The sequence below is a fragment of the Taudactylus pleione genome, unplaced genomic scaffold (assembly GCF_031769625.1).
Source record: "Taudactylus pleione unplaced genomic scaffold, aTauple2 ptg000122l, whole genome shotgun sequence".
In the NCBI taxonomy this organism is placed as follows: Eukaryota; Metazoa; Chordata; class Amphibia; order Anura; family Myobatrachidae; genus Taudactylus; species Taudactylus pleione.
Genome location: NW_028284524.1, coordinates 7,101,976 through 7,128,478, shown reverse-complemented (window position 1 = coordinate 7,128,478; position 26,503 = coordinate 7,101,976). Strand labels below are relative to the sequence as shown.

General features: G+C 44.2%; 1 protein-coding gene across 1 annotated transcript in view; it reads left to right on the top strand.

The window, feature by feature from the left end:
- The window catches only part of PTPRN (protein tyrosine phosphatase receptor type N), a 157,695-nt gene that overhangs the window by 67,976 nt on the left and 63,216 nt on the right, over window positions 1–26,503 (top strand). Inside the window, exons 11-12 of the mRNA XM_088472322.1 lie at window positions 6,258–6,337; window positions 7,713–7,777. Of these exons, the coding sequence (XP_088328448.1) occupies window positions 6,258–6,337; window positions 7,713–7,777 (145 nt within the window). The remainder of the gene's footprint in view (window positions 1–6,257; window positions 6,338–7,712; window positions 7,778–26,503) is intronic.

Genomic DNA, 26,503 nt, shown 5'->3' with positions numbered 1-26,503 from the left:
TACTACCCCAGAGACATGCTAGTAACTGTGATCTCTCCACCTGCTACTTCAGGAACATACTAGTAACTGTGATCTCTCCACCTACTACCCCAGGGACATGCTAGTAACTGATCTCACCACCTGCTTCCCCAGGAACATGCTAGTAACTGTGATTTCTCCACCTGTTACCCCAGGAACATGCTAGTAACTGTGATCTCTCCACCTACTACCCCAGGGACATGCTAGTAACTGTGATCTCTCCACCTACTACCTCAGGGTCATGCTAATAACTGTGATCTCTCCACCTGCTACCCCAGGATCATGCTAGTAAATGTGATCTTTGCACCTGCTACCCCAGGAACATGCTAGTAAATTTGAACTCTCCACCTGCTACTCCAGGAACATGCTAGTAAACGTGATCTCTCCACCTGCTATCCCAGGGACATGCTAGTAACTGTGATCTCTCCACCTGCTACCCCAAGGACATGCTAGTAGCTGTGATCTCTACACTTGCTACCCCAGGAACATGCTAGTAACTGTGATCTCTCCACCTGCTACCCCAGGAACATACTAGTAAATGTGATCTCTCCACCTGCTACTCCAGGAACATGCTAGTAAATGTGATCTCTACACCTGCTACCCCAGGAACATGCTAGTAAATGTGATCTCATCACCTGCTACTCCAGGAACATACTAGTAAATTTGATCTCTCCACCTGCTACCCCAGGGACATGCTAGTAAATGTGATCTCTCCACCTGCTACTCCAGGAACATGCTAGTAAATTTGATCTCTCCACCTGCTACCCCAGGAACATGCTAGTAAATTTGATCTCTCCACCTGCTACTCCAGGAACATGCTAGTAAATGTAATCTCTCCACCTGCTACCCCAGGGACATGCTAGTAAATGTGATCTCTCCACCTGTTACCCCAGGAACATACTAGTAAATGTGATCTCTCCACCTGCTACCGCAGAAACACGCCGGTAACTGTGCTCTCTACACCTGCTACCCCGGGGACATACTAGTGACTGTGATCTCTCCACCTGCTACTCCAGGAACATGCTAGTAAATGTGATCTCTCCACCTGCTACCCCAGGAATATGCTAGTAAATGTGATCTCTCCACCTGCTTCCCCAGGAACATGCTAGCAAATTTTATCGCTCCACCTGCTACCCCGGGGACATGCCGGTAACTGTGCTCTCTTCACCTGCTACCCCAGGGACATACTAGTAACTGTGATCTCTCCACCTGCTACCCCAGGAACATGCTAGTAATGTGATCTCTCCACCTGCTACCCCAGGAATATACAAGTAAATGTGATCTCCACCTGCTACTCCAGGAACTTACTAGTAAATGTGATCTCTCCACCTGCTACCCCAGGAACATAGTAGTAAATGTGATCTATCCACCTGCTACCCCAGGAACATACTAGTAAATGTGATCTCTTCACTTGCTACTCCAGGAACATACAAGTAAATGTGATCTCTTCACCTGCTTCTCCAGCAACATGCAAGTAAATGTGATCTCTACACCTGCTACCCCAGGAACATGCTAGTAAATGTGATGTCTTCACCTGCTACTCCAGGAGCATTCTAGTAAATATAATCTCTCCACCTGATACCCCAGGAACATACTAGTAAATGTGATCTCTCCAACTGCTACTCCAGGAACATACTAGTAAATGTGATCTCTCGAACTGCTACCCAAGGAACATGCTAGTAAATGTGATCTCTCCACCTGCTACTCCAGGAACATGCTAGTAAATGTGATATGTCCACCTGCTACTCCAGGAACATGCTAGTAAATGTGATCTCTCCATCTGCTACTCCAGGAACATACTAGTAAATGTGATATCTTTACCTGTTACTGCAGCAACATGCTAGTAAATGTGATCTCTACTCTTGCTACCCCAGGAACATGCTAGTAAATGTAATCTCTTCACCTGCTACTCCAGGAACATGCTTGTAAATGTGATCTCTACACCTGCTACCCCAGGAACATGCTAGTAAATGTGATCTCTCCACCTGCAACCCCAGGAATATGCTAGTAAATGTGATCTCTCCACCTGCTACCCCAGGAACATGCTAGTAAATTTGATCTCTCCACCTGCTACCCCAGGGACATGCTAGTAACTGTGATCTCTCCACCTGCTATCCCAGGAACATGCTAGTAATAATGTGATCTCTCCACCTGCTACCCCAGGAACATACTAGTAAATGTGATCTGTCCACCTGCTACTCCAGGAACATACTAGTAAATGTGATCTCTCCACCTGCTTCTCCAGCAACATGCTAGTAAATGTGATCTCTACACCTGCTACTTCTGGAACATGCTAGTAAATGTGATCTCTTCACCTGCTACTCCAGGAACATGCTTGTAAATGTGATCTCTACACCTGCTTCCCCAGGAACATGCTAGTAAATGTGATCTCTCCAACTGCTATCCAAGGAACATGCTACTAAATGTGATCTCTTTACCTGCTACTCCAGTAACCTGCTAGTAAATGTGATCTCTACACCTGCTACCCCAGGAACGTGCTAGTAAATGTGATCTCTCCACCTGCTACTCCAGGAACATACTAGTAAATGTGATCTCTCCAACTGCTTCCCAAGGGACATGCTAGTAAATGTGATATATCCAGCTGCTGCTCCAGGAACATGTTAGTAAATGTGATCTCTTCACCTGCTACTCCAGGAACATGCTTGTAAATGTGATCTTTCCATTTGCTACCCCAGGAACATGCTAATAAATGTGATCTCCCCACCCACTTACCGAGAAAAATGCTAGTAAATGTGATCTCTCCTCCCTCTAACCGAGGAACATACTAATAAATGCTACCTCTCCACCTGCTAATATAGGAATATACTAGTAAATGCAATATCTCCATCCATTAACCTAGGAACATGCTAATAAATATGGTCTTTCCACCCCCTAACCCAGGAACATGGTGGTAAATGCACCGTTGTTACCACCTAGCTACACCCCTGCAAGTGGAGATATGGCTGAGATGCATAGTACTCAGTATCCCTGGTAGCTGCATATGCTCGGCTCCAGGGGATACGCTGTGCAACTTGCGTTCATCTCTGCATCAGCCGCACAGTTGGGGTTTTATACAAATAGCTGAGAGGAAATTGTGTGTTGTTTTTTAACCTCCTGCCATCCTGACGATGAAGCAAATGACGATTCACAGTTACGTTGTGAGCATCCTCTCTTAGGTACCAGTACCACATCGGCACAAGTTGTGCACATTCACACTGCGTATGCACAGAAAGAGAACAGATGCAAATATTCCAATTGTGATTAGTGCGTATCTGGCACCTGTGCATCCTTACAACTAAAGAAGCAGAACATGGGAGGGGGAAGAGCGTGCAGACACAGGCCCAGTATAGTTATTGCAGTACAGTAAATGTGACACATGCAGAAACACACATATACACCTGCCAGGAGGTGTATCTTTTGCACCTGCTACATGAAGGCAGCTAATACATTCTGTTGATGATGATTTGGTGTTAACCATGAGAATGTGCTGCCAATACGGAACCGATTGCATCTCGCGATGTGGGTGGTTTTGCATGTGGATGGAAATCAACTTTATTTGTGATTTATATTGTTTTGTTTTTTTAAGTAATTTGCGCTCACTTTGTCACTAACTCTACGTCATCCCTGTAGCATAAATCCCCTTAAGTAGCCAGATAGAAGAGTCTGCTGCATTCATAGGGGTAGATTCACTAAGGGGCATATGTATCAAAGCTTGATGTGAGATAAAATTGTGAGATATATATCACCAACCAATCAGCTCCTAACTATCATTTTTTAAACACAGCCCGCAAAATGTAAGTTAGAAGCTGATTGGTTTGTCATATATACCTCACAAATGTATCTCACATCAAGCTTTGATACATATGCCCCTAAAGCTTCTAAAGCACAAGTGATGATGTTGCCCATAGCAACCAATTTCTCTATTGCACCAAAAAGTAGGCAACAACACTACTTGTCTGTTTTAGAAGCTTCACTAAATATAACCCATCGTGTCACTTTGTGAAATAAAATTAGTGCTTTTATTAGACTGTGTATGTATCAAAGCTTGGAGAAAGATAAAATTGTGAGAGGAAAAGTATTAACCAATCAGCTCCTAACTGTCATTTATCAAACACAGCCTATAAAATGTAAGTTAGAAGCTAATTGGTTGGTGATTTTTATGTCACAATTTTCTCTCTCATCAAGCTTTGATACATAGACCCCTGTGTCCACAAAATGAAACACATCATAGAAGAAAATTATTGTATATTCCACTTTTATGGGTTTAATTATTCATCATCCAGATTCGAAAGATTTAATAACATCCAATCAAATAATTGTTGTTAATAATATCTATTGTTAATTATATCTAATAAGATAAATCTGTTTTTTTTTTTAAGTAGAGCAAAACACAAAAGCTACTGTAGGTATATACAGTTATTGGACCAATTTGCCATTAATAGGGTTGATTGGCCTGATTGATTGCATAGTGTGTAGGCATGAGCGTTTCCGCATTTCACTAATAAAATAGTTAAAAAACGTCCACAACACATTTCTTTGATTATCCATTCAGTCGGCCAAGACAGGAAAACTCTGCCTCAATCTCCCGATATAGAGCAGTGTGTGTGCATTTTCTATAGTCTGTATTTCCTACATTTTCCTTTGACTACGTCATCCTACTTGTGGGCGGACATGTGCATGTAAAGTCTGTGTGGTATAGGCGAAAATATAAAATTGCATAATGTGTAGCACTGATATTGGGGCTTTCCATCTGCTGGAAAAATCAAACCGTTTGTTGAGCTGATACAAAAAAAAATTGGACAGTGTGTACCTAGCGTTAGAATATAAACTCTATTTCTAAAAAATTCTATGCAATCTGCAACCAATCAGACATCTAGGGGCATATAAATGTGTGAGATATATATCACCAACCAATCAGCTTCTAAGTTACATTTTGCAGGCTGTGCTTAAAAAATTATAGTTAGGAGGAGCTGATTGGTTGGTGATATATATCTCACAATTTATCTCACATCAAGCTTTGATAATTATATGCCCCTTAGATGCTAAAACTCACATATGGAGCAGAGTTTACTGTATTAAATGTTGTCCCATGGGTCAGAATGTGTTATTTTTATTTGATTGAACTCCAGTATACAGAGATTTTCACTGCAACTATAAAAAGACCTTATACCCATTGAGGTTTGATTTACTTTTAAAAATTCTAGTTCAAATGGCAGTGAAATCACTGGCTATATTTATTAAGCGTTGAGTTTTTAAAACCACTGATTTTTTTGGCCATTTTGCCCACAGGTTCTAAAATGACAATAATATTACATGCAAAACATGCCTGGATTTGCCTTCAATATAACTGCTGTTTTAACATATGGTTTCAACATTTCATGCATTTGAAAGCACAATATGAGCAATAATAAGTGGGTTTGGGCTCACTGGAAACATCCCAATGTATACCATTATTCTTAACGAATGATAGTACAGCACATTCAATCACGCCTATGAGACGCTAAGGGGCATATGTATCAAAGCTTGATGTGAGATAAAATTGTGAGATATATCACCAACCAATCAGCTTCTAACTTACATTTTGCAGGGTGTGTTTAAGAAATGATAGTTTAGAGCTGATTGGTTGGTGATATATATTTCACAATTTTATCTCACATCAAGCTTTGATACATATGCCCCTTAATCTTAACCCTTGTTGTGCCTTTCCCTGCAATAAACAGTACTCTGTATATACAACATTTGTACAGGTTCACCTGTCTGGTAACAGTACATTTGATCAGTACTGTACATGCTAAATGTATATAAAGCTCTGATTGTCTACATGTTATTCTGAAATAATACAAACTGTGTTGCTGCATAAACTGTTTGTAGCATCACAGTTTATTTTTCCAAGTTAGTGAAATGGACTTCCATAAATATGGCAGTTTTAGTGAGCAACGTATGAAAGTTTCCTTCACCTCAATGAACCATTTTGTAATCCAAAGAATAAATATGCTATTACCAATGTAAAATATATATTTGTAGTTTCCTGTCCTCTTTTAGTCCTAAGGTTTTTCTAAGTTTTAAAATTGGTTATTTTAAATGTTTTTGCACCATGTACAGTAATTCTGCCAACAATGTGATCATTTTTTTTAACTTGCGTGAAAATATCCATCTGGCTTCCTAGTATGTCAGTGGGTACTCCTATTGGTAGGTTCCTTGCTACTAAAACATATCTCCTATATCTTCTCTCTCTGCAGTGTGGCTGGATCTGCCGTGACTTTCAGGATCAGGAAAAATCACCAGAACCTGACATTAACAGATGTTGCAGACCGTGCTGGTGGGTGGACACTGTATATTTCCTATAGGAAAATTAGATGTAAACATTTCCTCTAAATTCACCTGAGGTTATAAATTAAAATAAAATGTTGTCATTCAACTTTATTTCTCAGATATATAATGTAATAAGGTTACAGTACTATCAAGCTATCACAAGGTGGCGTTACAGCACTATATTGGAGCTAGTTAATCTTATGCATGTTGCAAGTGTGTAACAAACATCAAAAGCTTTGTTACTTTTCTCCAAATGTTGCAATTTCATAGTTTCCTAGATAAAATAGTTTTACAGATACACTTTACTGTTCAGCTGATCCATCCTCCCCTATCATGCCCTGCAGTCACCATCATATCATGTGTACTTAATTTGACTTAAAATTATTATAAGTCACCCATAGTTGTATTATTTTCACATACTTAGCTTAAACTTAACTAATATAAAATAAAGACACTGACAACTGAATAGATTGCAGAAAAAGAGGTCACAGTCAATTTATTTAATCGACTTGTAATTAAGTTGTGATTGATTCAAGCATGGTGGCAAAAAAGCAGCCCGTCTACAGCCCATATGAATAATGTATTACTAAGATGGGGGTGGAGATCCCACCCCCAACCACAAGCTATCTTGGGTAGTACCATCTCCCCTTAATCTAGCACAGTGCTGATCCCTCCGTAGGATGGAGACCTGGTCCTCCCCTATGCAGTAACCGACTCGCCTCTCTCAAAGGGGCGATGCTAGCCAAGTTCAGCTGCGCTAAATTGAGCCACCGAGAAGCACTGCTTTCCGCCAGCTGCGCCTCACCTGTTGGAAGAAAAAGCAGAGAAAATAACATTCCAACGAATAACATCGGCCCAAGCCAATTGAAGAAGTGTGGGTTGGGATCACAACTGGAAAAGAGGACGCTGACTCCTCCCACTGCCTTAATATTCCTTAAAAAAGCCCGCCTACACAGATCCCTGATAGGATGCCAAACTTGTTAGAACCAATACAGCAATCACTGACGGGACTGCAACCAAAAAAACGGTTCTATCCAGTAATGCTACAATAAAAAACAGGGAGCTTATCTCCTCTCAAGCTTATGTTAGCTTTCACCTACTCTTTGCATAATTTCTACTAAAAAGGTTCTAATGTTCATGACTGTTGTAAATTGTAATCTCGTATGTGTCAGAGATTGTCATGGAATTAATAAATATTTTTTTTACCGTTCTGTGTAATAGTTTAGTTGGCATTCCATAAACATAACTATAATAATTATAATAAGATAGATAAGACTCCACAAATTTATTTAGAAAATATAACCCTTTATCATTAGTATAAATGTTTGCTAAATCTGGTTTTTGAACGACTTCACTCTGAAGACATCTTCTCTCTCTTCTAGTGGCTTTGAAGTCAGACCTGCAAACAGAGACAGGTGTGAAGATTGTCCAGACGGGAACAGGACAGGTGAGGGAGGCTAAATATGATTTATGTGTCTGTTTAAATTAGGGCTATAGTAGAACATTTATCATAACATGAAGATAGACAATACCTATTCCAGTGTTACAGTATATGGTGGTGGTGCTACTACTACATTGCAGCCCTACATACTGTGATCGATATTGGTATACCTCATTACACTTTGCAGAAGGTACTTATACACACATTATACAGCTTTAAAGGTGCCCACAGACATAGCGATGTGTTCCCGATCAGCCGATGTGCACGATTTCCCCCTGAACTCTCCCCGGGAGCTCCCTGGCAGTCCTGCACACAATTTGGTCTGAAAATGCTGCCAATGTGACAGACGATCTATCGTGCCTCGTAACTGCTTCAGTGCTCCAGACTTGAGATTGTCAGATCTGCCCTACAGCACAGCAGATCTGAAGATGCGAGGTATGATGAGTGGGGACGCGCGATTGTGAGTATAAATTCATGATTTGGCCATAGTTTACACGATTTGTCTGTGCGATTCGTCGAAATCTACCAAATTGGGTGAATAATCTCTATGTGTCTGGGCACCTTTACACATCGCATACATCATGAACTCTTTTTAATTATGCAAATTCACACAGATTACATACATCATGGAGTGTAATAGTTTTCATATAGAGTATATATATATATATATATATATATATATAGTAACAAACACTGTAGGACACAAGTTTTGATCATGTCTATAAGTAAAATCTTCCCCAGAAGTGCCTGTACATGCTGGAATTTCATTGACAAATTAGTCCATTTTAGACCTAATTGGCCAGAGATTGCAGTGTACTGAAATTGCCAATCCCAAACAATATCACTGGCTGTTGAGTGGGATGATGATTATGGGCCTGATTCAGAGATGTACGCTAACCCGATGGTTAGCGCACATCTCCATTGTTTGGAGGACTGCGCATGTGCAGCCCTCCGACTGTGAGCCCGCTCGCAGTGTGTCCCAGCCGCACCCTGATTGGCAGGCTGCAGCATTTAGGAGGCAGAGCAGGGGCATTCCCTGGCAGCGTTCCCAGAAACGGGGGCATGTCGCCCCCATTTTCCGGGATGAACGAGGCCAGGGTCTGCGTGAGTGCATGCAGACTTCCTGGCCTCGCAAGCTGCCAGGACCCGGCCAGGCTGCGGGAAGCTTTAGCATGCGGGAACATCGACAACAATCGCGGCCGATGGTCGTGTTTGTTTTGATGGTGACCCCAAAGTGCGACCTGTGTCGGAGCCCTGGGATCACGCAAATGCAGCAAGGAAGTGTGTGACCCCTCCTTCTGCATTTGCATTTTAAATGGACGTAATTGCACAGCTGCTTGTGTGCGGCTGTGCAATTCCGTCCATCTCTGAATCAGGCCCTATGTGCGACCATTTGTACTATCATTATCCACCATCAGCATATAAATTGGCATTTGGGGCCATTATGGATTTGCACACACATTGGTCTGATCTCCGGGTGTATGGTCACCTTAAGTTTCCTCTATAGTTCAGCAGCTTTCTGCTGTTTGCGTCACTTATGCATGTTATACACTATAGATGTGACCAGTGGCGGCTCCAGAGGTCGGGCTGCAGTGCTGATAAAGGGGCTGATTCAGAGCCGCTTGTAAGCAGCCGCTCGTTCGCTCCGAGCGATGTTTGCCCAACTGCACATTCGTACGGATCGTAATACGCATGCGCGAACCAGTCAGTGTGGCCGAAAATCGTTTGTTCGCTAAATAGCGAATGCCTGCTATTTTGAGTGACAGAATGAGGCGTATGTGGGTGGTAACAGGGATCCGAACGCAGGCGTGCTTAAAGGTCAAAATGGGCGTTTTATGGGTGTGCATAATTAATACAGCAGCGTCATTGACCACGTCACTGGGTTATTTTATAGCCAGAACTGCTTGCAAGATTGTGGTAGCAAAAACCAACCCCAAGAATAGCGAGCAGTTCATACGCTGGTCGATGTACTCAATTAATCTAATAAATAGCGGACATGACGTAGGATGCGAGCGGCCAGAAGGCGTATTTTTTTAAAAAACTACCGCAAGTTTTGTTCGCTCATTCAGACCTAGAGGCGTGAACAGACCGCAAAGAGCGAACGGTTCATTTGAATAGCCACCCCTATTTTCTGGACGAGCGAGCGCAAATAGCGTCCGGCTCTGAATCAGGCCCAAAGTTCAAATACAAACATTGTGAAATATCGCCTGCCGGGACTCACTGACTGTTGGTGTATAAGAATTTTGGACTGCACTGCAGCCTCACCTCTGGAGCCGCCACTAGATGTGACTATCATATTGTAAGCCTAAAGGAACAGTAATGGGTCACCCTTTATTTAAGTATGTAATACATTATTATTTTTAGGACAACAGGATTCAAGAGAGTGTGGTATAATAGATCGACAATAAATAGGTCAGGTCAACAGTCAATAGGTCGACAGCAGATGGTCGACTGGCAATGCAATAGATCGACAAGGTCGAAGTGTACTATAGGACAAAGGACAAATGGTCGACAGTGCAAAAGGTCGACACACAAATGATCAACACAAAAATAGACCCTTTTTTTGTGAATTAACCCTACCCCCCACTTAGTGCCTCCCCCTAAACCTCCCCCTAGTGCCTATCCATAGCCTAACCCTAGCCCTCCCTCTAATGCCTAAACCTAGCCTTCCCCTCCAGCAGCCTAACCCTCCCCCAAGACCTTAACCTCTAACACTAACCCCAATATTAAAATTGTTGAAAAAACATGTCAACCATTTTTGTGTTGACAATTTGTGTGTTGACCTTTTGAACTTGTTGACCTTTTAACCCTGCCAATCTTCTGTACTGTAAACTATTTGTCTGTCGACCTTCTGCACCAGGTGACCATGTCGACCTATTACCTGTAGACCATCTGGTGTCGACCTATTACCTTTCAACCTATGTTGATCTTCCATCCGAATACCATTCAAGAAATGACTGAACTTTTTCTTATATTGATATATACCGTATACTACGCTGCATTTCAGGGTCACTTTCTTAAGAAAGATTAGAACTTTGGTTACAAACTATGATGAAGGGAGAATGGGTTCCCCTGACGCTTCTACATTAGTGTGTGGAGAGACGGAGCTAGGTTATAACAGGGCGTTCTTAGGTAGGCAAAGTCCAGTGAAGATGTGTTCATGGAAATGTGGGCTAAGCAGAGCTGGATGCTAGTATAGGGTAAGGGAAAGTCCGCACTGATGATAATGACTAGTAGGAAAAAAAACAGACGTGCGCACAGATGTAATTGCACCTCAAGATGACACGTGCAAACAATGTAACCATCACGTGGCAATTTTGGGTCTAAAATGATTTCCACCAAACTTGTCGGTAGGCATAAAGACAAGTAAATATATAAGCTTGTATTTATTTATCTTTTGGTACAAGCCTATTCTGCAGTAATATTTAAGCACCAATTAAGAAAATGCTCTCAGAGAACCTTGAGTGAGGTGTATACAGCACTGCATATTGTGAATATATACAAAGAAAAAAAAGTCTATTTGCGCTGATAAGACACCATTAATCTGTAATTATAAAATAAAATAGAATAATCAGGGGGGCCTGATGATCACTAAAAAAATATATATATTTGTTGATATATTCTATATGCACTGTATATTTATTCAGACTAGAATATGACTAGCCATATTGCAAACATTTATATTTGAACATGTAACACATACATATGAACAAACAAATACTGCATATAAAAATACATAAAACCAATTAAACTACAATAATGATCACAATAACTCCATGGAGATCTCCAAGTCTAATATATGAATGACACTGTGCTTTAAAAGGACCCAGTGCCTGATTCAGAGCCGGACGCTCTGAATCAGGGCCAGCCTTCTGTTTTTTTAGAACGGCCTCCTGGCAGCTCACATCGCTGTGGGTGACCCCCCAAAGCTATGGCGAGCGGCCAGGAAGATAGTCGCGATGGTCAAGACCATCGCGACCATCGGGCTTGCGATGAGACCCTTGTGGTAGGGTCTCGTTGCCGCAAGCTCTAGAGTGCTTTCGGCTCTAACAGAGCCGAAAGCACTCCCACTGACATCACTTGTGATGTCAGTGTGGCCGGCCCCAGATGGTAGGCGTTCCCATGGGAACGCCTCCGTCTGGGCAGCCACGCCCCCGGCCCGCCCACCAAAGGGGGCGTGCTGTCACTCAACATCGACAGCATGCCCCCTTTGGTACGAGACCCGGAGCGACGGATTTCTCGTCGCTATCCGGGTCTCGCTCACGCGAACGACGGAGCCAGCTCCGTCGTGCGCATGCGCACTGGGCCACCATCGACCCGTTTGCGAGCGCATATCGTTCGCAAGCATGTCTGAATTAGGCCCTCAGTCCATATATTCATAAGATATCGCACCTGGTTTTAAGCCACAAAAAAATGCAGATGGAAACATGAAAGCTTGTATAGTCACCACTCTCCACTAATGTTAGTAGTCAGCACTCAGTATGCCGTGCAGGATTAGGCAGCCCTGAATATCTCCCGTGCTGTAAAGAGTGGTGCAGCAGCTGCGGTTGCACACCGCCCGTATATCCACCTGTGGGGGTCCGCCTGGGCCACAGATGCTGACGCTAGAAGTGGACGTCAATAGCCTCTATGGGCCTGATTCAGACCCACTCGCGAGCGGCTGTCCGCTCGCAAGTGGGTCGATGGTCTGCACTGAGCATGCGCACGACGGAGGGAGCTCCGTCGTGCGCATGCGCCAGACACGACGAGCGAAGGACTTTCCTTCGCTCGTTGTGTCCGATCAAAGGGGGCGTGCTGTCAATGTTGATTGACAGCACGCCCCCTTTGGTGGGCATGCCGGGGGCGTGCCTCCCTGACGGGGGCGTTCCCACGGGAACGCCTCCCGTCAGAAGCCGGCCCACTGACATCACTAGTGATGTCAGTGGGAGTGATTTTGGCTCTGATAGAGCCAAAATCACTCCGGAGCTTGCGGTTGAAAACCTCAACCGCAGGCTCCGGCTCGCAATTTCGATGGTCGCGATGGTCACGACCATCGCGGCCATCAAAATGCACGCTCGTATAGCCTGTGGGTGGTGACCCACAGCTATACGAGCGTCCAGGAGGACGCTCCATGAAAATGGAGCCCGGCCCTCATTCAGAGCGTGCGCTCTGCTCAGAGCGTACGGCTCTGAATGAGGGCCTATATTCCATATGGTATGGAGGATTCCCCAAGTGGACGGCAACAACAATGAAAAGTATATGGCAACCAGACCCAGCGATGGCAAAGGGGGCCAATGCACTAAGATAAGGATTGTCCAGTCATGAATTTGCATAGGGCTTTGGTTCCCCACCCGTTTTCGCTCCTGTGTAGAGGGAGCTTTTTCACTCTTTGAAAAAGATTCCTCTATACAGGAGCGAAACCGGTTTATTTTATAATTACAGATTAATGGTGTCTCATCAGCGCAAATAGACTTTCTTTCTATGTATGTCTTTGTTACACCATAGTATGTGATGTGTAGGTGTGTATTCACAAGCACACATGTCATTTTGCTGCTATTAATTACAAATATTTTTGGTCATTTCACTGCAAGAATATATATATATATATATATATATATATATACACATATATCTTCCTTTTATTCATTAGCGCCTAATCTCTTGCTTTTGTAATGTTGTGAATATACACAATTTACTTCCAGCCTGCATTAGGCTGTAGGATTTTAATAATTGACATAGAATTCTTAATTTACAAACTCAAATATTACCATACAGTACAATGTAAGAGAAGAAAACAGACAGGTTGTCAACTTGTTGCAGATAGAGCAAGTAATCAAATGATATGCTGAGATATATTAGTGCTCATTCTAGCACCTTGCACCTGTCACAAGCCGTGCAGTTCCTCTTTCCTGCCTGGGGTGTCACTCTTTGCTGTGGTGCTTCTAGCACATGTTGGTCTGTATATCAGACAGAAGTTTGTTCCATCAGCTGAGTGTGCTAGAAGCGACACCCCAGGCAGGAAAGAGGAACTGCAATGGGTTGTGACAGGTGCAGGGTGCTAGAATGAAGACTCTATATGGCATAATATTTTGGCCAAATCTACTTTTCAAGGGGAAACAAATTGTCACCAGTAGTTGAGGAACTATATGTGTGCGTGGAAAATGAACATTTGCTGTAATTATGGCTAGATGGGACACGCTTGCAAAGTTCCTGGTAGATGGGACAAATATACCGATTGTCAGGGGGTCCCATCAAACTGATACAGTCTGATCTAAATAGGTATACTGTATATGACAGGTGTGTTATAGGGCTCGTACACACAGGTGTAGACCAAATACATATTGGCTACACTTTTAACAGATTGTTTGTACAGTAGGTTCTCTTCAGTGTAGTGTATCACTCTAACATGCTGTATGCTAGAGAACACTGCAGGTAATGTTGAAATTGACCCTTTTTTTTTTTTTTTTAGTAATTATGGGGCTAATTTTGAGTTGGGACCAAACTAAAAAAAGTGCAAATAATTTCACACCTTGGTATAACCATGCTGCACTGCAGGTGGAGCAGATGTAAAATGTGCAGAGAGATTTAGGTGTGTGTCCAAACGCAAATAAAATGCAGTGTAAAAAACAAGCTGTACAGTATTTGTGGGATACATACAAAAGCAGCCAGGATTTACCCTGCATGCAAAAATTATAAATGTATGTGCACCCCTTTTTTACTTTGCTCCTAATCAGTGTGCGGTGTGCCTGTGGTTCTGGATGTGACACTTCTATATGCTGTGTGTTTGTTATTCAGGATGTGACAGTTCTGGGTGCTGTGTGCCTGTAGTTCTGGATGTGAAACTTCTATATGCTGTGTGTTTGTGATTCTGGATGTGACCGTTCTGGGTGCGGTGTGCCCGTGGTTCTGGATGTGACAGTTCTATATGCTGTGTGTTTGTGATTCAGCATGTGACAGTTCTAGGTGCAGTGTGCCTGTGGTTCTGGATGTGACAGTTCTATATGCTGTGTGTTTGTGATTCAGGATGTGACAGTTCTGGGTGTAGTGTGCCTGTGGTTCTGGATGTGACAGTTCTATATGCTGTGTGTTTGCGATTCAGGATGTGACAGTTCTGGTTGCGATGTGTCTGTGGTTCTGGATGTGACACTTCTATATGCTATGTGTTTGTGATTCAGGATGTCACAGTTATGGGTGTGGTGTGCCTGTGGTTCTGGATGTGACATTCTATATGCGGTGCGTTTGTGATTCAGGATGTGACACTTCTATATGCTGTGTGTTTGTGATTCAGGATGTGACAGTTCTGGGTGCAGTGTGCCTGTGGTTCTGGATGTGACACTTCTATATGCCATGTATTTGTAATTCAGGATGTGACAGTTATGGGTGTGGTGTGCCTGTGGTTCTGGATGTGACACTTCTATATGCTGTGTGTTTGTGATTCAGGATGTGACAGTTATGGGTGCGGTGTGCCTGTGGTTCTTGATGTGACACTTCTATATGCTGTGTGTTTGTGATTCAGGATGTGACAGTTATGGCTGCGGTGTGCCTGTGGTTCTGGATGTGACAGTTCTGGGTGCAGTGTGCCTGTGGTTCTGGATGTGACACTGCTATATGCTGTGTGTTTGTGATTCAGGATGTGACAGTTATGGGTGCAGTGTGCCTGTGGTTCTGGATGTGACATTCTATATGCGGTGTGTTTGTGATTCAGGATGTGACAGTTCTGGGTGCTGTGTGCCTGTGGTTCTGGATGTGACACTTCTATATGCTGTGTGTTTGTGATTCAGGATGTGACAGTTCTGGGTGCGGTGTGCCTGTGGTTCTGGATGTGACACTTCTATATGCTGTGTGTTTGTTATTCAGGATGTGACAGTTATGGGTGCGGTGTGCCTGTGGTTCTGGATGTGACACTTCTATATGCTGTGTGTTTGTGATTCAGGATGTGACAGTTCTGGGTGCAGTGTGCCTGTGGTTCTGGATGTGACACTTCTATATTCTGTGTGTTTGTTATTCAGGATGTGACAGTTCTGGGTGCTGTGTGCCTGTAGTTCTGGATGTGAAACTTCTATATGCTGTGTGTTTATGATTCTGGATGTGACCGTTCTGGGTGCGGTGTGCCCGTGGTTCTGGATGTGACAGTTCTATATGCTGTGTGTTTGTGATTCAGCATGTGACAGTTCTAGGTGCAGTGTGCCTGTGGTTCTGGATGTGACAGTTCTATATGCTGTGTGTTTGTGATTCAGGATGTGACAGTTCTGGGTGTAGTGTGCCTGTGGTTCTGGATGTGACAGTTCTATATGCTGTGTGTTTGTGATTCAGGATGTGACAGTTCTGGTTGCGATGTGTCTGTGGTTCTGGATGTGACACTTCTATATGCTATGTGTTTGTGATTCAGGATGTCACAGTTATGGGTGTGGTGTGCCTGTGGTTCTGGATGTGACATTCTATATGCGGTGCGTTTGTGATTCAGGATGTGACACTTCTATATGCTGTGTGTTTGTGATTCAGGATGTGACAGTTCTGTGTGCAGTGTGCCTGTGGTTCTGGATGTGACACTTCTATATGCCATGTATTTGTAATTCAGGATGTGACAGTTATGGGTGTGGTGTGCCTGTGGTTCTGGATGTGACACTTCTATATGCTGTGTGTTTGTGATTCAGGATGTGACAGTTATGGGTGCGGTGTGCCTGTGGTTCTGGATGTGACACTTCTATATGCTGTGTGTTTGTGATTCAGGATGTGACAGTTATGGCTGCGGTGTGCCTGTGGTTCTGGATGTGACAGTTCTGGGTGCAGTGTGCCTGTGGTTCTGGATGTGACACTGCTATATGCTGTGTGTTTGTGATTCAGGAAGTGACAGTTCTGGGTGTAGTGTGCCTGTGGTTCTGGATGTGACAGTTCTATATGCTGTGTGTTTGTGATTCAGGATGTGACAGTTCTGGGTGCGGTGTGCCTGTGGTTCAGGATGTGACACTTCTATATGCTGTGTGTTTGTGATTCAGGATGTGACAGTTCTGGGTGTGGTGTGCCTGTGGTTCTGGATGTGACATTCTATATGCGGTGCGTTTGTGATTCAGGATGTGACAGTTCTGGGTGCGGTGTGCCTGTGGTTCTGGATGTGACACTTCTATATGCTGTGTGTTTGTTATTCAGGATGTGACAGTTATGGGTGCGGTGTGCCTGTGGTTCTGGATGTGACACTTCTATATGCTGTGTGTTTGTGATTCAGGATGTGACAGTTCTGGGTGCAGTGTGCCTGTGGTTCTGGATGTGACACTTCTATATGCTGTGTGTTTGTTATTCAGGATGTGACAGTTCTGGGTGCTGTGTGCCTGTAGTTCTGGATGTGAAACTTCTATATGCTGTGTGTTTGTGATTCTGGATGTGACCGTTCTGGGTGCGGTGTGCCCGTGGTTCTGGATGTGACAGTTCTATATGCTGTGTGTTTGTGATTCAGCATGTGACAGTTCTAGGTGCAGTGTGCCTGTGGTTCTGGATGTGACAGTTCTATATGCTGTGTGTTTGTGATTCAGGATGTGACAGTTCTGGGTGTAGTGTGCCTGTGGTTCTGGATGTGACAGTTCTATATGCTGTGTGTTTGTGATTCAGGATGTGACAGTTCTAGTTGCGATGTGTCTGTGGTTCTGGATGTGACACTTCTATATGCTATGTGTTTGTGATTCAGGATGTCACAGTTATGGGTGTGGTGTGCCTGTGGTTCTGGATGTGACATTCTATATGCGGTGCGTTTGTGATTCAGGATGTGACACTTCTATATGCTGTGTGCTTGTGATTCAGGATGTGACAGTTCTGGGTGCAGTGTGCCTGTGGTTCTGGATGTGACACTTCTATATGCTATGTGTTTGTTATTCAGGATGTGACAGTTATGGCTGCGGTGTGCCTGTGGTTCTGGATGTGACAGTTCTGGGTGCAGTGTGCCTGTGGTTCTGGATGTGACACTGCTATATGCTGTGTGTTTGTGATTCAGGATGTGACAGTTATGGGTGCAGTGTGCCTGTGGTTCTGGATGTGACACTTCTATTTGCTGTGTGTTTGTGATTCAGGATGTGACAGTTCTGGGTGCTGTGTGCCTGTGGTTCTGGATGTGAAACTTCTATATGCTGTGTGTTTGTGATTCTGGATGTGACCGTTCTGGGTGCGGTGTTCCTGTGGTTCTGGATGTGACAGTTCTATATGGTGTGTGTTTGTGATTCAGGAAGTGACAGTTCTGGGTGTAGTGTGCCTGTGGTTCTGGATGTGACAGTTCTATATGCTGTGTGTTTGTGATTCAGGATGTGACAGTTCTGGTTGCGGTGTGCCTGTGGTTCTGGATGTGACTCTTCTATATGCTGTGTGTTTGTGATTCAGGAAGTGACAGTTCTGGGTGTAGTGTGCCTGTGGTTCTGGATGTGACAGTTCTATATGCTGTGTGTATGTTATTCAGGATTTGAGAGTTCTGGGTGTGGTGTGCCTGTGGTTCTGGATGTGACACTTCTATATGCTGTGTGTTTGTGATTCAGGATGTGACAGTTCTGGGTGCAGTGTGCCCGTGGTTCTGGATGTGACAGTTCTATATGCTGTGTGTTTGTGATTCTGCATGTGACAGTTCTGGGTGCGGGGTGGCTGTGGTTCTGGATATGACAGTTCTATATGCTGTGTGTTTGTGATTCAGGATGTGACAGTTCTGGGTGGGGTGTGCCTGTGGTTCTGGATGTGACAGTTCTATATGCTGTGTGTTTGTGATTCTGGATGTGACCGTTCTGGGTGCGGTGTTCCTGTGGTTCTGGATGTGACAGTTCTATATGGTGTGTGTTTGTGATTCAGGAAGTGACAGTTCTGGGTGTAGTGTGCCTGTGGTTCTGGATGTGACAGTTCTATATGCTGTGTGTTTGTGATTCAGGATGTGACAGTTCTGGTTGCGGTGTGCCTGTGGTTCTGGATGTGACTCTTCTATATGCTGTGTGTTTGTGATTCAGGAAGTGACAGTTCTGGGTGTAGTGTGCCTGTGGTTCTGGATGTGACAGTTCTATATGCTGTGTGTATGTTATTCAGGATTTGAGAGTTCTGGGTGTGGTGTGCCTGTGGTTCTGGATGTGACACTTCTATATGCTGTGTGTTTGTGATTCAGGATGTGACAGTTCTGGGTGCAGTGTGCCCGTGGTTCTGGATGTGACAGTTCTATATGCTGTGTGTTTGTGATTCTGCATGTGACAGTTCTGGGTGCGGGGTGGCTGTGGTTCTGGATATGACAGTTCTATATGCTGTGTGTTTGTGATTCAGGATGTGACAGTTCTGGGTGGGGTGTGCCTGTGGTTCTGGATGTGACAGTTCTATATGCTGTGTGTTTGTGATTCAGGATGTCACAGTTCTGGGTGCGGTGTGCCTGTGGTTCTGGATGTGACAGTTCTATATGCTGTGTGTTTGTGATTCAGGATGTCACAGTTCTGGGTGCGGTGTGCCTGTGGTTCTGGATGTGACAGTTATGGGTGCTGTGTGCCTGTGGTTCTGGATGTGACACTTCTATATGCTGTGTGTTTGTGATTCAGGATGTCACAGTTATGGGTGCGGTGTGCCTGTGGTTCTGGATGTGACAGTTATGGGTGCTGTGTGCCTGTGGTTCTGGATGTGACACTTCTATATGCTGTGTGTTTGTGACTCAGGATGTGACAGTCCTGGGTGCTGTGTGCCTGTGGTTCTGGATGTGACACTTCTATATGCCATGTATTTGTGATTCAGGACGTGACAGTTATGGGTGCGGTGTGCCTGTGGTTCTGGATGTGACACTTCTATATGCTGTGTGTTTGTGATTCAGGATGTGACAGTTCTGGCTGCGATGTGTCTGTGGTTCTGGATGTGACACTTCCATATGCTATGTGTTTGTGATTCAGGATGTCACAGTTATGGGTGCGGTGTGCCTGTGGTTCTGGATGTGACAGTTCTGGGTGCAGTGTGCCTGTGGTTCTGGATGTGACACTGCTATATGGTGTGTGTTTGTGATTCAGGAAGTGACAGTTCTGGGTGTAGTGTGCCTGTGGTTCTGGATGTGACAGTTCTATATGCTGTGTGTTTGTGATTCAGGATGTGACAGTTCTGGTTGCGGTGTGCCTGTGGTTGTGGATGTGACTCTTCTATATGCTGTGTGTTTGTGATTCAGGATGTGACAGTTCTGGGTGCGGTGTGCCTGTGGTTCTGGATGTGACACTTCTATATGCTGTGTGTTTGTTATTCAGGATTTGAGAGTTCTGGGTGCGGTGTGCCTGTGGTTCTGGATGTGACACTTCTATATGCTGTGTGTTTGTGATTCAGGATGTGACAGTTCTGGGTGCAGTGTGCCCGTGGTTCTGGATGTGACAGTTCTATATGCTGTGTGTTTGTGATTCAGCATGTGACAGTTCTGGGTGCGGTGTGCCTGTGGTTCTGGATATGACAGTTCTATATGCTGTGTGTTTGTGATTCAGGATGTGACAGTTCTGGGTGTGGTGTGCCTGTGGTTCTGGATGTGACAGTTCTATATGCTGTATGTTTGTGATTCAGGATGTCACAGTTCTGGGTGCGGTGTGCCTGTGGTTCTGGATGTGACAGTTATGGGTGCTGTGTGCCTGTGGTTCTGGATGTGACACTTCTATGTGCTGTGTGTTTGTGATTCAGGATGTCACAGTTATGGGTGCGGTGTGCCTGTGGTTCTGGATGTGACAGTTATGGGTGCTGTGTGCCTGTGGTTCTGGATGTGACACTTCTATATGCTGTGTGTTTGTGATTCAGGATGTGACAGTCCTGGGTGCTATGTGCCTGTGGTTCTGGATGTGACACTTCTATATGCCATGTATTTGTGATTCAGGATGTGACAGTTATGGGTGCGGTGTGCCTGTGGTTCTGGATGTGAGACTTCTATATGCTGTGTGTTTGTGATTCAGGATGTGACAGTTCTGGCTGCGATGTGTCTGTGGTTCTGGATGTGACACTTCCATATGCTATGTGTTTGTGATTCAGGATGTCACAGTTATGGGTGTGGTGTGCCTGTGGTACTGGATGTGACAGTTCTGGGTGCAGTGTGCCTGTGGTTCTGGATGTGACACTGCTATATGCTGTGTGTTTGTGATTCAGGATGTGACAGTTCTGGGTGCAGTGTGCCTGTGGTTCTGGATGTGACACTTCTATATGCTGTGTGTTTGTGATTCTGGATGTGACCGTTCTGGGTGCGGTGTTCCTGTGGTTCTGGATGTGACAGTTCTATATGCTGTGTGTTTGTGATTCAGCATGTGACAGTTCTAGGTGCAGTGTGCTTGTGGTTCTGGATGTGACAGTTCTATATGGTGTGTGTTTGTGATTCAGGATGTGACAGTTCTGGGTGTAGTGTGCCTGTGGTTCTGGATGTGACAGTTCTATATGCTGTGTGTTTGTGATTCAGGATGTGACAGTTCTGGTTGCGGTGTGCCTGTGGTTCTGGATGTGAGACTTCTATATGCTGTGTGTTTGTGATTCAGGATGTGACAGTTCTGGGTGCGGTGTGCCTGTGGTTCTGGATGTGACAGTTCTATATGCTGTGTGTTTGTGATTCAGGATTTGAGAGTTCTGGGTGCGGTGTGCCTGTGGTTCTGGATGTGACACTTCTATAATGCTGTGTGTTTGTGATTCAGGATGTGACAGTTACCGGTGCGGTGTGCCTGTGGTTCTGAATGTGACAGTTCTATATGCTGTGTTTGTTATTCAGGATGTGACAGTTCTGGGTGCGGTGTGCCTGTGGTTCTGAATGTGACAGTTCTATATGCTGTGTGTTTGTGATTCAGGATCTGACAGTTCTGGGTGCGGTGTGCCTGTGGTTCTGAATGTGACAGTTCTATATGCTGTGTGTTTGTGGTCTTGGATGTGACAGTTCTGGGTGCAGTGTGCTTGTGGTTCTGGATGTGACACTTCTATATGCTGTAAGTGTGTAATTCTGGAGTTCTGAATGCTGTGTGTCTGTGATTCAGGATTGGCCATATCTGGATGATGTTTTTCTTTGATCCTGCGTGTTTCACTTCTGCCTCTAAATCTGTATTTATAGGTATAAATGCTGAATATCTGTTATCTGAATATAAATGTAAATAATTCTGGTTATTGCATGTCCGTTATCCTGGATGTGGCAGTTCTGGATGCTGCATGTCTGAGTTTCTAGATGTCACAGTTATGGATGCTGTGTGTCTGTGATACTGGATAGGACAGTTCTAGATCATGTGTGTCTGTGATTCTGGATTTGTTAGCTTGGCTCAGTACCTGACATAGATGACCTAGACACTTGCCTAGGGCGATCTAATTGGTGTGGGTTGAGCACATCTCTGTTATAAAGGTTCTCTCAAGATTGGTTTTATGGTAACCTTAAGAAAGGAAAAATTGATAAATGTGCTTTAGATACTTTGCAACATTACTAGTTTTAATTATTTGTAATATATTATTATATTATATTTATAGGTGGGATAGACTGCAATGTAAGGGGCTTTAGATAAAATATTTCCCTTTCACCCACATTAAGATTTTGATGTGTCGCTGTTTTGATGTGTCTGTGACTCTGGTGGTGACAGTCAGAGCTGGATTAAGGCTTTGGTGGGCCCGGGGCACTTAAGACAGGGAGGCTCTAAAGTCTAAAATTAAATTCCTAAGGGATGGAAAACGGCACTCGGTGTTTATTTACAGAATTTTAAATATACAGCGAGCCGGGGTCGTATAGCAAGTTGTGCCGTTTTCCATCGCTTACCCTGCATCTACTGTACCTGGCACCCTTGACAAAACTTTGGACACTGAAGTGCCCATTACCTCTATACGTATGTATATATATATACACTGTATATTGATTATATATATATATATATATATTACATATATATATATATATATATATATTACATATATATATAATAATACCCCAGGTTCCGTCCATAGTATTAAGCAATACACAGCAGGGAATGGTTGGTGGCACTTACAACATATATAAAAATAAGGTCCAACCGACCTATATAGTTAAACATTTCAGTCTTTATAGACTTTTTTTCTGGAACTGAAATGTTAAACTAAATAGGTTGTTTTTTTTATATGTGCCGTGAGTACCGCCAAACATTCCTTGCTGTGTGTGTGTATATATATATATATATATATACACACATATATACACACACACACACACACACACACACACACACACACACACACACACACACACACACACACACACACACACACACAGTGTGTGTGTGTGTGTGTGTGTGTGTGTATGTATATATATAGTTGAAAAACATTGAAGACCAGAGGGGGTATAAATGTTGGATACCCCATAGGAGCCTTACTATCCCTTGAAGAAGTCCAGGATTTGGACGAAACGCGTTGGATGCTCCTGTTCTCTACCCATTCATGAACTTGCCATTTTTTATCAGATAACCTATATTTATTTTTTAAATCCCTATTTATTCTGATTTTTTATGGTATTTTTATATATATATATATATATATATATATATATACAGACGTGCAATTGTTTTCTTAATTTTTATGTATTTTATCCTTCATGTGGAAGGATATTATTGCTGATTTTGATTAAAACTATTATTTTTAATTTTTTAACATTGTCTGATTTGCACTTTCATATTTTTGCACTTTAATAATTGATGCACGGTTGCACATTTATATGAATTTGATTGATATTCATTTCGGGTACTTCATTGTTTGGGAGGTATCCCTTAATATATTATTTGTTGCACTATAGCACTTATTAATCAATTAATACCGTTTGTGTATATATAAAGGTACATAAGCACATTAGGCGCTCTATTCCAGTTTTAATATCTCCATGTATATATATATATATATATATATACATACATATATACATATACATACTATACATATGTGTATATACAGTATATATATATATATATATATACAGTTACACACACACACACACACAACCACACATTCAAAGTAATGCTACCTGGAGCCTTAATTTATTCAATTTTAATTGATAACTAAAAAAAGTCACTACTCTCTGTCTTACTGTATCTGCTCTCTTGAGATGATGATCCCTTTTGCTGTCAGACAGTGACACAGAAGAACTGTACAGCGCGTTCTTCTTTCTCCTCCTCGGGTGATCCTCCATGTGCAGCTGTGCCCGTGATGCCCCCTCCTTCCCTGCAGCCTGCACGCCGGCCGGCCAGTACCTGAAAGCCTGCTGCCTGCACAGCCCTTTTCATTGAACGCGGCTACCGGCATCCCAGCAGCAGTGCTCTGCGTCGCCGCGCCGTCTGTATGACGGCTATCAGTACAGCTGCCGCTGCTGGTGTACACTCTGCTACAGGCAGCGCTTCAGATCGGATCGGTAAAAAAGATCCGATCTGTGGCAGGGGGCCCTCTCAGAGAGGGGGGCCCGGGGGTACTTGCCCCCAGAGCCCCCCCCTTAATCCGGCCCTGGTGACAGTTCTAGATGCTGTGAGTCAGTGATTCTGTGTGTGACAGTTCTGGGTGATTTGTGTGATTTTGGATGTGACAGTTCTAGATTTTGTGTTTTTGTGACTCTGGGTTTGATAGAACTGGAGTATGTTCAACTGCAATTCTGAATGTGACAATTTTTGATACTGGAATCCCGACAGCTGGCTTCCCTGCTGCTTTATTCCGGCGTGGGATAAATGACCGGCATCTATATCTAGACGCCTGTCATTTCCCTAACGCCGGGAGACCAGCGCCCAGCATCCGGATCGAAGGGATGCCGGGCGCCGCGAGCGGACAGCCGCTGGTGGGAGGGTTAGGTTTAGGGCACCCGGGGGGGAATTAAGGATAGGCACCCCCCCGGGAGGGTTAGGGTCAGGCTAGGGGGAGGGAGGGTTAGGGTTAGGCATCCCCAGGGGGAAATAGGGTTAGGCAACCCCCCGGGGGACTTAGGTTTAGGCATCGGGGATGGGGGGGTTAGGGTTAGGCACTTAGAGGGGGGATTATTGTTAGGCACTTGAGGGGGAGGTTAAGGTTAGGCACCCCTAGGGAGGGTTAGGGTTAGGAGGTTAGGTTAGTTTATACTTACCTTAGCAACGATCGGGATTTCCAGCGCTGTAGGGCTTACGCTGCCGGGAACTCTGCTTTTGTCGGCCAGGCGCTGCCGGGAATCGAACCACCGGCCATGCGGCCGGCTGTATTTCATACCGATTCCCTTGAATGCTATGTGTCTGATTCTGGATGTGACAGTCTTGGGTGCTGTCTGGATGTGACAGTCTTGGATTCTGTGTGTCTGTGATTCTGGATGTGACAGTCTTAGATGCTGTGTGTCTGTGATTCTGGATATGACAGTTTTGGTTGCTGCGTGTTTATGATACTAGATGTGACAGTCTTGGATGCTGTGTGTCTGTGATTCTGGATGTGACCGTCCCGGATGCTGTGTGCTTGTGTTTATGAATGTAACAGTCTTGGATGCTGTATATCTGTGATTCCAGATGTGACAGTTTTGGTTGCTGTGTGTTTACGATACTAGATGTGACAGTCTTGGATGCTGTGTGTCTGTGATTCTGGATGTGACCGTCCCGGATGCTGTGTGCTTGTGTTTATGAATGTAACAGTCTTCGATGCTGTATATCTGTGATTCCAGATGTGACAGTCCTGGATGTTGTGTTCCCAGTGATTCTGGATCTGACAGTCCTGGAAGCTTTGTGTCTGTATTTCTGGGTGTGACAATTCTGGATGCTGTGTGTTTGTGATTCTGGATGTGAAAATCCTGGATGTGTGTCAGTGATTCTGGATGTGACAGTTCCTTATGCTAAAGTATGTGACATTGATTCTGGATTTTGCAGTTCTGGATGTTGTGTGATTCTAATGTGACAGTTCTGGATGCAGAGTATCTGTGCTTTTAGATGTGACAGTTGGATACTGTATGACTGTGACACTGGATGTGACAGTTCTGGATGCTGTGTGCAGGGCTGCCAAGAGAAATCCGGGACCCCGGTACAGCAACCTCCCATGGCCCCCCATGGAGGAGAAGAGAGAGAGAGTGAATTAATCTATCAGGATTTTTACATTGCTCTAGGGCAGGGATGGGGAACCTCAGGTCCAGGGGCCGTATAATGCCCCCTGAATCATTTGGTCAGACCTTGGAGCTTTATTCTGCTAGACTCATCTGACTAGCAGGGTGCCTAGAATGGCACCCTGCAGCCAGAATCTATGCAACAGTGCCGCCTGGAGCATCCTTAGGACGCTTGAGGAGGTCACACCGCTGCCCTTACAGCTCCCCAGAGCATTGCTGTAATCACCAGCGATTGTGGCCCCGTCCCCATGTGACATCACACGGAGGGGTTGTGGCCTGCACCGGCCCCACGAATAATATTTTATAAATCAATATGGCCCTCAACAGATAAAAGTTTCCCCACCCCTGCTCTAGGGTATTTATGGCCTCTTCATTCTGTCTAGTTATATTTTATGATCTGTGTGCTGCTGGCGGATCCCAGTCTCACTTTGACATGTGTGCTGGGACACACGTTCACTGGCAGCAGCAACAGCAGCACACTACACAAAGTGACAACCACTGACCCAGCCCCGGGGAAACATAGGAGGCTGCTGGGAGCTTGCAGCTGGAATTGGGGGTTTGCCCTTGTTTCCCCTCTCTTTCTCGGGTGCACAGTCTCTGGCTGCTGTTTTGTAGTGGCTGATCCTACTTTGAGAAGATTCTCCAGCAGCCATATGCAGCGCATGACATTTCCTCTGGCTATAGGAAGGGGAGACAGGACAGGATTCTTTGGGCTGCATCTCACCTGTCAT